Source organism: Mustela putorius, unplaced genomic scaffold, assembly GCF_011764305.1.
Source record: "Mustela putorius furo isolate JIRA1106 unplaced genomic scaffold, ASM1176430v1.1 tig00003845_pilon_pilon_pilon, whole genome shotgun sequence".
In the NCBI taxonomy this organism is placed as follows: domain Eukaryota; kingdom Metazoa; phylum Chordata; class Mammalia; order Carnivora; family Mustelidae; genus Mustela; species Mustela putorius.
In genome coordinates, this window is record NW_025421998.1 from 21,862,431 (window position 1) to 21,876,320 (window position 13,890).

General features: G+C 40.5%; 1 protein-coding gene across 2 annotated transcripts in view; it reads left to right on the forward strand.

Annotated features, from left to right (window-relative positions):
* Positions 1-433: 433 nt before the first annotated feature.
* PTPN12 (protein tyrosine phosphatase non-receptor type 12) overlaps positions 434-13,890 on the forward strand; it is a 92,499-nt gene continuing 79,042 nt past the window's right edge. For both annotated transcript variants that reach the window (XM_004739603.3, XM_004739602.3), the window contains exon 1: positions 434-616. In XM_004739603.3, coding sequence (XP_004739660.1) covers positions 518-616 — 99 coding nt within the window. In that variant the 5' untranslated portion in view covers positions 434-517. The remainder of the gene's footprint in view (positions 617-13,890) is intronic.

The following is a 13,890-nucleotide window of genomic DNA, read 5'->3' on the forward strand; positions in this document are numbered from 1 at the left end:
CGAGGTGGACGGGGGCGGATCGGGCGTCCCAGCGCCTGGGGCGGAGCCACAGCACGGGGCCGCGCGTCTGGGTGGCGGCGGGGCCGCGCCCGTGGGGAGAGGCGGCTGCGGCTGCTAGGAGGGAGGGGGGTGAAGGAGGAACCGGGAAGGGGGGGGCAGGGCGAGCGGAGAGCCTTGTTCCTGAGGCGGTGGCGGCGTCTCCAACGAAAGAGGAGGAGGGCGGGGAAGGAGGATGGAGCAAGCTGGGGGTTGGGGCTGGCGCTAGCCGCAGCGGCTCGCCTCGTACTGTGGGAGAACGGCGGCTGCTCCTGGAAGTTGTGGGGTCGGGAGCCGGGCTGCGCCGCCGCTGCCGCCGCCTTAGGCGGTGGGGAGGAGCAGGGAGCGGCGAGGCTTGGCGGGGGTCGAGAGGGAGGGGAAGGGCTGGGGAAGCGAGCTGGGGAAGACTGAGCGGGCTCTGCGCCGGGCGGGCGGGCGGCGGCGGGGGGGCCAGCCACCGCAGCCGGGGGGACGCGGGAGGATGGAGCAAGTGGAGATCCTGAGGAAATTTATCCAGAGGGTCCAGGCCATGAAGAGTCCAGACCACAATGGGGAGGACAACTTCGCCCGGGACTTCATGGTGAGTCGTTCCCCTTGCTGTCGCCTGCTCTCGCCGGCACCGGAGCCCACCACCGCCGCGCCCGGCCGGCCCGGGCCGCCAGCGCTTTGTGTGCGGCTGCGAGGAGAGGGGCGGAGGAGGCGCGCACCGACTCCTAGGGCCGGGTGGTCTCGGAGGCCGGCGGGAGGTGAGACCGCCTCCGTCCCTCGGCCTTCTTTCCTCCCCTCACGCTTTCGCGGCCCCGTCCGCGGGCTGCCAGGGCGCGAAGGGAGCGGCCCCGGCCGAGCCCGCACTGTGCACTGCCGCCCGCGACCACCTATTGTTTCTCGGGCCGGGAGCCGGAGGAGACTGAGGTGCAGACCCAGGGCTGGGGGATTCGTCTCTCCACCCCCCACTCCTCATCCAGCATGCCCCTCCTTGTAGGGTCGAGGCAAGGTGTCCGAGAGCAGATCGCGGCTGATGGAGGAACGCGGGTGTTGAGGTTAGCATTAACCGTGGGGTCCCTTTGCTCAGGCTGGTCTCAGAAGTGGGCAGGGTAGGAGTTCTGCCGTTTTGGGGTTCGCAGTTATTATCTCCAAGGCTTGGGAAAGGATTGTCCGTAGGGAATCCCGTGGCTTGCCCAGTTCCATTTGCCCTCGTCCCATCTCTTGTCTCTTGAGACTCAGGTTTGAGATGGCGTTGGAGTCATGGTGACTTTAGGTTAGAGGGGTAAGTAGTGTGTGTGTGAAGGGGTTGGTTATCCTGAAGGAAGCCTACTTCGGACTCCCTAGGGGATATTGTGGAAGGCGGAGGGGATGTGACTATCACTTCCTATCCGGGGTGGGGGTGGGGAACTTGGGAACAATAGTCCTGGTGGGGCGGAGGCAACGAAACGGGCCGAAGCCCTGAACCGGGAGATAACCTTCTCAGCCCCCCCGCCCCCCCTTTCCGCCCTCTACTTGGGCAGGCAGGCTGTAGGGGAGGTTAACAGTCTTGTTCGTGAAATTGCTCTAGATACATCACTTATGAGGGGGTCAGATCCAAAGGCGTGGGACCAGAAGTCGACTTCCTACATTGCCCCCCCACCTTTTATTTTTCTGCTGGACAATGTTCCCTTTAGGGTTGTTTCTCGGCTTAGGAGGCGGTGGTTGCGGCTGCTGCTCCTACGGATATTGCGCAAGACTGGGGCGTTGGAAACTCTGGAGGTCTGGGGAATGGAAAAGGAAGTGGGACTTTGGGAAGTGGTTGCTCCTTAGCCTTGGCGGGGTTTGGGAATGGGAAATAAGCTGGGGAAAATTTTGCTCCTGGACAAGATACACCTCCAAGAGTAATCACTTAACTCCGAAATTCTTGACTGTAAAAAGGACACACAGTTAATGTCTATAAAAATGAATGAGCAGCAAACATTGGCTAGTTTTTGTTTCAAAGTACAGTTTAATTGTTTACAAGGTGCAGGTGAAATGACTTTTAGCACTGAAATACTTTCTCACATTTTAAAGAGACTAGGTAGGATCTAGTAAAGTTTTAGCATTAAAATTATTAACTGCATATAAAATAGATCATTGACCTTATACAAAATTATAATATTGTTGAGCTTTTGTGATTCCCGCCTTCCTAGACCAATAATAGAGGATAGGAGTAAGATTTCAAATCTTTTGAAAGTGGAAAAATATAGATAAAACAATCTATGCCATATTTTAAACATTTTCTGTTGATATTTAGTCTATGTGTTTTTGAAAAAACAATTTTTGATCTGTGGAAGGTAAAGAAAAAAGGACATTTTCTCTTCTTAATAGTGAGAATTTTTATTGTGTTGGTATCTTTTGGATAGTCACTTAACAGTAATTGGATGGAGTCCCCTTTTCGCTACTTTTAAGCAAATAGAAAATATTTACTTAGGATAGTTTAAAAGCTTAAAATTAGTTTACAGTCTTATTTTCGAAGAAGAGGTGGTGTGGTCCTTGGTCACTTCTAGTTTGCTTGCTAGTCATCTTGTTATCCCTGGGCATATCCTGTCAGGAAAGAGCATTGTTTGGTGATGAAGGCCATCAGGACAGGTGCCCAGTCTCTGAACTTCTGTACTGGGGAAGTAGCCTTGGGGTTCATGCTTTGGGGATGAATCAGGGATTCCTATTGGAGATTTCGTTTCTGAAGGACTGAAAGAGTTACTTTTTTCTTCCATAATACTTAAGGATAGCTAGGTGATTCCACATTCGAGATTTGATGACTAAGGCTATTCTTTTATAGTGCTTGCTTTTTTTATTCCATGACTTGATAAGCAATAGCTATAATTAAGACTGATAGATGGTGCTGCTTTTTTCCCTTGAGTAGAAGGCTGGAGGGAAACCATGTTCCCTCTGCCATGGAAAGAGAGTAGAAGATCAGCTAATAATTTTAAGTGTTCTGTTATTTTTAAATTGTTATGTGGATCAAAAATGCATTTTTAAATTTTAGCATTCTAGAACTGAGCCTTAGAAATAATCTAGCTACTATAATTCTATTCAATTATGAAGTACTAGTGTTCATTATTTCAAATTTGGAGATTATAGAATGATAATTAATAATGCCTTACTCTTAAGAAAGTGGGGTGGACATCCAGACTGTGTTCTTCCCATTGTTGTATCCAGCCTTCCCAGTCCCATCACCCAAAGGTGGTCTTTGTTAATGTTTTTATTTTATTTTTTTTTATTATTTATTTTTTTTAAAAGATTTTATTTATTTATCTGACAGAGATTACAAGTAGGCAGAGAGGCAGTGAGAGAAAGGAGGAAGCTGGCTCCCTCTTGAGCAGAGAGCCCAATGTGGGGCTCCATCCCAGGACCTTGGGATCATGACCTGAGCCGAAGGCAGAGGCTTTAACCCACTGAGCCACCCAGGCGCCCCTCTGTTAATGTTTTTAATGCATCTGTATGACCATGCTATATATTTCATTTTATACTGTTGGGTTTTTTCCCAACTTAACATTTTGAAAAGCGTTTTTCATTTGTAAAAATCATTTCAGTGGCTGTATAATATTTTACTTGGCAACTATTTTACAGCTTAACCATTTCCTTGTGGTTGAATGTTTAGGCAATTTATTTTCTATTACATATTATAATTCTCTATTGAACATTTATCGTAAAACTTCCTTATTTTGGATTGTTGCATAAGATATCTTCCAGTAGTGGAAGTTAAAGCATATAAACATTTAATACAGGTTTATAAATAACTTTTTGAAGAAGTTGTATCAGTTTATACAATGTCAGTAATGCATGAGTGTTCATTTAATTATCTTGATCTTTGATAATTGGATGGTTGGGAAATGGTATCTTTTATTAATTTGAATTTTTTTGATGACTAGTAAGGATAGAGAATTTTCTACTTGTCATTAGCTATTTTTCGAGTTGTCTGTTCTGGGCCTTGGTGTGTTGTGTACTCCCCAGCCCACCCCTAAAGAAGAGAAAACTGAGATACTGAGATGGTGTAAACTACAGCACCAAGATGATTCTTACATGTTGAAGGTTAAACATCTGATTTATGGCAGATCCAGAACTCAGTTTCAACTATCTTGATTTTAAGTCTTTTTTGCAAGATGGCAGACAGTGATCATGACAAGCAAATGTAGATGGTAGAGTGGTATGTATTCATGTTTGGAAAACCTGGATTTTATCCCATCTCTTTCATTGTCCAGCTGTTTGACCTTGGGCAGGCCACTTAGAAGAAAATAGGAAGAATGATTTGTCTCGCATTTTAAAGAATAAAAATGCAACATACTTCACAGGGCTGAGGTATGGGACTCATATTGATGGTCATCATCTAACACATTATTCTACTAAGGTCTGTGTAGACCTATACAGCTGATTTATGTAGTCAGTTACAGATAATTGGACATAGAAGGAAAGAGGTATCTGGGCTTTTGTTTTCAGTCATTCTCTTGTGCTTTTTAAAGCTTTATAATGTCAAGAGGCACCTGGCTGGCTAATTTGGTTAGGTGGCCAACTCTTTTTTTTTTTTTTTTTTTTTTAAGATTTTATTTATTTTTATTTGAAAGACAGAGTTCACAAGCACGCAGAGAAGCAGGCAGAGAGAGAGGAAGGGAAGCAGGCTCCCTGCTGAGCAGAAAGCCCAGTGAGGTGCTTGATCCCAGGACCCTGGGAATACGACCTGAGCTGAAGACAGAGGCTTTAACCCACCGAGCCACCCAGGCGCCCTAGGTGGCCAACTCTTGATCTCAGTTCAGGTCTTGATGTCAAGGTCGTAAGTTCAATAGCCCCCATTCCCCCAGCTCCATGCTATTCATGGAGCTAACTTAAAAATAAGTAAGTAAATAAAGTAAGATTTATAATGTCAAAAGCATTGAAACAAGAAGTAGATTTCTTTTGATCAGACTAAAATTTATCTAATTTACTGCTTCCCTTCCTCTCTCTCTGCCTGCCTCTCTGTCTACCTGTGATCTCTGTCTGTCAAATAAATAAAAATAAAATCTTTAAAAAAGTGGGGGGGGCGCCTGGGTGGCTCAGTGGGTTAAGCCTCTGCCTTCGGCTCAGGTCATGATCTCAGGGTCCTGGGATCGAGCCCCTCCGGCTCTCTGCTCAGCAGGGAGCCTGCTTCCCTTCCTCTCTCTCTGCCTGCCTCTCTGTCTACCTGTGATCTGTCTGTCAAATAAATAAAAATAAAATCTTTAAAAAATAAATAAATAAAAATAAAATAAAATTTATCTAATTTACATTTAATGCTTGGGTATTTAAAAAAATCATAAAAGATGACACTTAAGCTACAAGCAAATATAGCAGTTTGAGCTTAAAAACCAGTTCTCTCTCCTTTTCTGAAGGTGAAAACAAAAATATAATGAGTGAATTCAGTGGAGTATTTAAAAAACAGGATGCAGTAGAGGTGTGAATTCTAGTACTTTTTTGTGAAATATTGGGAGGAGAGTATATAAGGACATTTTTCTAAGGTTTAACTGAGGTATAATAGCAAGTGATGCATCCCAAGTTAAAATGGTATTTAAAATAATTTTGATGTTTTAAAATAATCTGAACTTAATTTATCAGTGATAGCCAAGAACTAACATAGAAGTTATCCATTTCAAGGGATTATTATATAGAACCATCTGTTCTACAAATAGTAATCCTGACAGAACTGTTCAAAACAACCATTCTGCTTTGTTATGATTAAATAATTGTTAGATGGTTTTTATTTTCACTACACTAATGTTAGTGACTTTACAAATTATTTTAAGTAGAGAAGAAATTCACACTCTGAGGAGTTAAGTATTCAGCTTGACTTTAAAGACTTATTTATTTATTTATTTATTTGACAGACAGAGATCATTAAGTAGGCAGAGAGGCAGGCAAAGAGAGAGAGGTGAAAGCTGGTTCCTCGCAGAGCAGAGAGCCCGACATGGGACTCGATTCCACAATCCCCGGGGTCACGACTAGAGCCGAAGGCAGAGGCTTTAACCCACTGAGCCACCCAGGCACCCCTCCGCTTGACTTTAAAACCTCTATTCTTTTTTTTAAAGTTTATTTATTTTACTAATGTTTATAACCAGCATGGGGCTCCAAGTCATGTCCTGGATACTAAGAGTCACATTTTCCTCCAACTGAGCCAGACAGGCACCCCCAAAACTGTTCTTTTTATTCTGTTTCTCCAGGATACCTCTGAGGTTCTTTGGGACCTGGCTAGGACTAGGGTTGTGGTAGAAGATGCATCACTATGCAGAGGGTGGAGGTTTTAAAGTTGAACTTGTTTGGGGCACCTTGGCGGCTCAGTTGGTTGAATGTTGGACTCTTGGTTTTGGCTCAGGACATAATCTTATGGGTCCAGGGATGAGGCCCATGTTAGGCTCAGCATGGAGTCCACTGGAAATTCTTTCCCTCTGCCCCTCCCTCCACGTGCATACTTTTGTGAGCACACACACACATTCTCTCTCTCTCTCTCAAATCTTTAAAAACAACAAAGTTGAACATGTTTAGGGGAGTGGTAGGTAATCAGCTATAACGCAGCAGTTAACACCTTTTGGTCTGAGGAGTCCTTTACATTCTTAAAAATTATTGAGGGCTCCAAAAAGGTTATTTATTTGTTGTGCTATAAATTAAAAACAAATATTTTAAAAAATAATCCTTTTGAAGATAATAATAAACCCATTCTGTATTAACTGTATAATAATTGTTTTTCAAAACAAAAAGTAATTGGTGAGAAGAATTATTTTTATATTTTTGCAAATTTCTTTACTGTCTGGCTTAATAGAAGAGAACTGGATTCTCATATCTGCTTCATTCATATGGTTGCAATGTTACATTTCACATAGCATTACATGTCATATACTCTAGAAAATTCCACTGTACACTCCTAAGTGTACACTATAGTGTACACTGTGCACTCCTAAAAATTACTGTGTTGGGGTGCCTGGGTGGCTAAGTAGGTTAAAGCTTCTGCCTTCGGCCCAGGTCATGATCTCAGGGTCCTGGGATCGAGCCCCACATCATACTCTCTGCTTGGCAGGGAGCCGGCTTCCCCCTCGCTCTCTTGCCTGCCTCTGCCTACTTGTGATCTCTCTATGTCAAATAAATACATTTTAAAAAAATTACTGTGTTAAGGTCTGTGTTTGCAGGGAGGAAACATAACATAATTTTTAAAAATTACTGTGTTAAGGTTCTGTGTGTTTGCAGGTGAGGAAACATAACTTAGTCTTACTAGGAAAAGAGTTTTAACTTCATGGACTTGCTGAAATGGTCAAGGGGTGGGCTGTCCCTGAGTCATACTTTGAGAACCAGTGAAGTAATGCATGGTAAGGGCTATTGCATCATGGTAAGGTGATGCTGAGAAAGTTAGGTAGGGGTTAGATTGTTAAAGTTCTTCCATCTGTGCTGTATTTTATTCAGTAGTTCAATACCAGTAATTTTGAATAGTTCTGTACTATAACTCTGAGTCACCTGGACTAGCGGGCAGATGCTAAGAAAATACACATAGTAAGTGAACATTCTAGCAGTGTTTCCCCACCTCTCCCCACTCACCACCCCCCCCTCAGCCTGCTTTAGTATGAGTCTTCACTTTTATCATTCACATAGGTTCAAGTAGAAAAGCTAAGAATCAGTACTGTGGGTCCCTGGAGAGCCACTGTATGTTTTAACAAGAGTAAGCAGTCATTCAACAGATTCATGTTGTAGAAAGTTGATTCTGGTGGCAGTATTAAGGATGGAATTAGTGATTAAGGAGAGCATTTTGAAAGCATTTGAAATAGAAGAAGTGAGATGAGGGCCTGAACTTAAACTAAGACAGTGGAATATAGAGTGTATGTACGATCTGATAAGGATTAAGAAAGAAGTCTCAATGACTCACTAGATGTGGGTAGTCATGGAGAAAGGAATATTTGCAGTATGTCTCCACGGTTCCTAGTTTGGTATACTATCACCCAAGTTAGAAGATACCATTTGGTATGGTTCGGAGTACGGGAGGAGAAAGAAGTAGAGGGGACCAAGCAGAAGATGTTTGGAGGAAATCTCAAGATAGAAGAGAATTAGTTTAGTTTTAAATGGTAAACTGAAGTGCCTGAGATACTGAGTACAAATGCAGAGTTCAAGAGAGCTGTGATAGGGTGTAGTTAAATATTTGGAAATTGTCATATAATCATGTAAGAGGTAGTTGAAAGCATGGGAGTGAATAAGTTTATTCAGACGAGCATACGAGTGACCAGCTTTAGACTGGAGAGCAGCAACATTTAAAGAGCAGCCTGAAAAAGAGGTGCCAGTGACTGAAAAAGAGTGTGCTCAGAGAGGAGGAAACGAACACAGAGGATGTCAGAAAAGCCCGGGAGAGTTTCAGGAAAGGAGTAGTTAGCAAAATCAGGACTGGTAAGGTGAGGTTGAGACTGGTAAGGTGAGGTTGAGAATGTCCCTACTCCGTTTGCCAAGTAGGAGTGATTTGGTGACCACAAAAAGTGGTTTGGGTGTGATATGGGAAGAATCTAAATTATAGTTAATTGAGGAAAAAATAGGTAAAATGGGTATAAATTCTTAACATTTTCATTTAACATTCTGAAAGTAGATGGTATAAGCTAGAGGAAAACAGATTGAAGGAGAGCTCCCATCCCACACCCTGCCTTTTTTTTTTTTTTTAAAGAAAAGATAGGTACAATATTTTCCATGTTTCTTAACTATGTGTATGTCCTTTTTTGTGAAATGATTGCTATTTAAATGTAATTTTGAAAGACAGATAATAAGAGCTTGTCTTTTGGTTGAATGAGACCTCTGAAATTGTTTATTTAAAGTTTGGATTTGAAATGTTAGAAAAAAGGAAGGGAGGAAAGACAGGAAACCTGGAAGATTTTATGCTGCACAGCCTAAATAAGTATAAAAATTTTCATGTTAAGCTGTTTAATATTGTGGCTTGTAGGTATTTTAAAAATCAGCAACAGCTTTTATGAGAGGTTCACCTACTATGAAATTTATTCATTTAAGCTGTATAATTTAATAGTTTTTAGTATATTAAAAAAATTTTACAGTCATCATTATAGTCAATTTTTATCATTCCAAAAGACACCCCATGCCCAGTAGCAGTCATTCTTCCTCCTTTCCTACCCTCCAGCCCTAGGTAACCATTAACCTACCTTCTATAGATTTGCTTCATATAAATGGAATCATACAGTATGTGTTGTTTTGTGACTGAGTTCTTTGACTTAATGTAATATTTTCAAGTTTCATCCACGTGTTGCTGGAATCAGAAATACTTCATTTCTTTTTATGACTAAATAGTATTCCATTGTATGGATATACCACATATTGTTCATCCATTCATCCATTGATGGACATTTGAGTTGTTTCCGCTTTTTAGAATCTTTTCTTTGTATGATAATACGTAAAATAGAGTATTTTGTATTTTTAAAAATGCTACTATGAACATTTATGTACACATTTTTGTTAGAATATATGTTTTCTTTGGGTATATATCCAGGAGTAGCATTAATGAGTGCCATGGTAACCGTTGAACATTTTGAGGAACTACTAGAGTTCAAATTTTACATTCCCACCAATTTTTCTACATCCTCACTAAGCCTTGTCTTCTTCTTGATTATAGCCATCCTAGTGGGGTGAAGTGTATCTTGTGGTTGGCTTGTAGGTTTTTTTTAAATAGTAAGTTTATATAAATGGTGCTATATGTTTAATATATCTTCCAAACCTAGAGTGATAGGAAATATTTTCTGTTTTTAGATTTGCGACTGGATGCCCAAGCGAACATACTTTGATTCTAACTAACTTTGCAATTGGAAATAAACTTTTAAGTAACTCTCCCCACATGGTTTACCAGAGACCGCATACTACAAATTTAAAAGTGTTAATTCTCAAGAATGTTTTATTGTATGTATTTACTTTTAGAATACTGTTAGCTTTTTTCCCTTCAATATTTGACATTTAGTTTGGAAAAGGTTTTTGATGGTTGAAACTTGGAAGTAAGACATTAACATTTAGATAGATTAAAAATTTCTTGTTCTTATGTTAAACACTTCTGTGTTTCTATAGCACTCAGTTCATTAGATTCATAAACATTTACATTTCTGACTTCCCCGGACTGAGAGCCTCCAGGGCTAGCAACTGGGACTTAATTATCTCTGTATCCTCATTGCTTAATATAGTGCCTGGCACTTAATAGGCATTAATGGCCATTGCATGAGCAGAAGTTGTAGTTAGCTTTAAACCGTAAGACAGATTTATTCTTCAGATGGATTCTTCAAATGGTCCAAGGGGCTTGTATTCTTAGATGAGCGTGGGAACTGCTTTTCCCCCTACTATGTGTATTTGCTTGGTGTGTGCTTACACAATGTAGTTGTATTTTCAGTATCCACTGAAAAAGAAAATATGAATAAAGTACTAGGCTGCATTCAGGAAAACTTTTAGATAAATAGGGTTTTATTAATTGTAATATCTTCTGCATAAATATGTAAAATAGTACATATTTTTCTCTGGAAACTGCTTGGTATGCGTTAGGGTTCAGGGAACCATTTAAAGTAACTGCTTACATATCACCCCACCCCATGAACCCTACTTGGAGAACATGATCTTAGAATATTAATTTTATTAAAATACCTACTTTTAACTTTTGATTTTAGATTTCATTAGTAAAATCCAGATATGGGACACCTGGGTGGCTCAGTCGGTTAAGTGGCTGCCTTTGGCTCAGGTCATGATCCCAGGATCCTGGGTTGGAACCCCACATTGAGCTCTCTGCTCAGTGGAGAGCCTTTTTCTCCCTCTCCCTCTGCCTGCCGCCCTGCCTACTTATGCTCTCTCTATCTCTATGTCCAATAAACAAACAAATAAATCTTGAAAATAAAATAAAATCCAAATATCTTGTTACTGGCATTTCTTCAAAAATAGCAGTATCTTGTAACTTGTGGGTGTTTTGGGAGTGATTACAGCAGTAGCTGTTCTCTTCTTGCCTCATCCAATCCATTCCACATATCATACTCAATTTCCTAAAATACCATTTTCAAGTGTTGGCATCTGTGGGATAATAGAAAGCAAACTGATTGTAAAGTCAGGATATGTGAATTTTAGTCCCTGTGTTGATGTTCAGTTTGTTTTCTTTCATATGTTTATTTAGTACTGTATCAGAAACAGGGTTTTATTTTTGGGGTGTCTGGGTTCTCATTTGGTTAAGCTTCATAACTCTTGGTCCCATCTCAGGTTTCCATCTTGGGGTTGTGAGTTCAAGCCCCACATCAGGCTCCATGCCTAGTGTGTACCCTACAAAAAAAGAAAGAAAGAGACATGGTTTTATTTTTATCCAAAAAATGTAAGTTCAAAAACAACTCAGGGCTCCCTTGGAAGACCATTAAAATGATTAGAATTTTAAATGGCTAAGCCAAATCAGAGCATCAGATCCAAGCTCTGCTTATTTTCAAACTGTAATTATATGCTGTCTTCCCAATTTCCATTTCTCTTGTCCTCCCAATTTTGTAACGTTTGCCCTAGTTTAGAATCACAGCCCAGTAGGATAAAGTCTATGCCTAGCTTGGCATTCCAGAGTCTTCTTAACATAGTCTCATGTTACATTTGCAGTATTAAACTCCTGTACTCTGTAGTATATATCCCCTTACCTCTAGAGTAAGCTATTTCTTGTCCTTCAGCATACCCACTGAATGAATGAAATCTTATCTGTTGTTGTACTATTAAACATACTTTTTCTATTTCTCCTTATTGACCAGTACTTTGAAGATCAAAACACTAAAAATTGGGGCGCCTGGGTGGCTCAGAGGGTTAACTGTCTGCCTTTGGTTCAAGACATGATCTCCAAGTCCTGGGATCAAGCCTTGTGTCAGGCTCCCAGCTCAGGGGAGAGTCTGTTTCTCCCTCTGTCTCTCTGCCTCTCCCCCTACACATGCTCTCTCTCTGTATCTCTCTTTCTCAAATGAATAAACAAAATCTTAAAAAAAAAAAAAAAACCCACCAAAAATTTAGAATGACTTTACTATGTTTACCTTGAACTCAGAAGCAAAAATGTAATAATTCTCACTTTCTGGGGTAAATATTTTAGCCCAGTTTATCTTAAGGACTTCTCCATTGTAATGATATCTCTGTTAATCAGTACTGTAATAATACGTCCATTGTAAAATTTGATTTTTAACGTCATGGAGAAAAGCCTTGCATTAGATTTGAGTTCAAGACTTGCCTACTACAAGTCCAGTAGTACGCAGTTACCCTACACCTTAAGACCCTAAGTTTCTTCCAAGTAGTTGAACTTCTCTTCCAACATTTTGTGTTTCCTGGGATTTTTATTTTAATTTTATTTTTAACCAGTAGTATTTTTAGATTCTTAGGTTCTTTAAATTCTAAAATAATTTTTTAGATTCATGCAGTCCAACCCTGACAATTATCTCCTTCTCTATGAAATACACAAAAGTCTTGTTTCCATTTCATAATACTATACTATGAACTGATTTATGGCAGATAGAAGTAGTTCATCCCTCAGAGTTTTTCCTAGAGAGTGTGGAACGTGGATCATATTAATCTCAGAGGCTTTGGGATATATGCTACATTACATTTCTTATAATAACTGTTCTTAGATGCAATCTGTATTTGAAAGGCTATTTAACAACATTTGAGTAGCTACCCTTCCTTACAGCTCTGAAGGAATGCAAAAATGTATCCCTGTCCCTTTTCCATGATTCTTGCCATCCACTCTTCATATATAAGATATTCCTGGAGTGCCCACTACGCCCTCGGTAGTGTTGTAGAATTGGCAATTGAAAACAGGAGTCATTTTCCTTAAGTTTACCAACTGTGAACAGACTTGGGAGAAGCAGCAAGAAGTTTTTCTGGGGGGTATTGGATAACATTCAGGGGGTCTGAACCTTTTCTAATCATACATAATATTTTGTGTATAAGCCCATTTTGGGAGGTGGGATAGAGAAGGTTCATAGCTCTTATATTCTTAAGGGGCTTGGGTTCCAGATAGCAAGGTTTGGAGCCATACAGGAATTTTTATCCTGGCTGTGCTATGATTATAAGCAGGCTATCTGGGGAAATTGTAGATATTATACCTACCTGGATAGACCAAGAACAAGAGAGTTTGTGTGTAAAGCCACTAACATAGTATATACAAGATACTCAGTAGTAATTCAAAAGGTCTTATTATTGCAGTGGAATTGTATTCAGTATTTAATCCTTAGAGGGAGGATATGGACTATTTCAGCAAGGAGACCACATTTGAGCTGACTCTTGAAGGAAGAGTTTGTCAGATGGACTAGTATAAAAGGCATTTCAGATATGGAAAACTAATAGTGCTTACAAACATAGAGATAAGAATTTTGGGTTTTAGAAGAGAGGAACAGAGTGGCAAAGTATAAATAAAAAATAAGCAAAGCCCATATATTGAAATAAGAGTAGATTTCCAAAGGGAGAACAACTTAAATGCTGAGTATGACATGAATGTGAAGTTGGCCTTTGCATCCCTGAATGTTTTGGTGAAGAGTATTTTGATGTCTTACTATTTTTTTTTTAAAGATTTTATTTATTTATTTGACAGACAGAGATCACAAGTAGGCAGAGAAGCAGGCAGAGAGAGAAGAGGAAGCAGGCTCCCTGCTGAGCAGAGAGCCTGATGCAGGGCTCTATCCCAGGACCCTGGGATCATGACCCTAGTCGGAGGCAGAGGCTTTAACCCACTGAGCCATCCAGGCGCCCCTGATGTCTCATTATTATGGTGTAGTTGTTTATTCTTGCAGTGTACGATTTGGTTGGTATGAAAGATCTTTAAAACTGAGTTCAACCATATGATCAGTATTCTTAATTAAATCTGGTAGTTTTACTTTATCTCAGATACATAAAATAGTACTC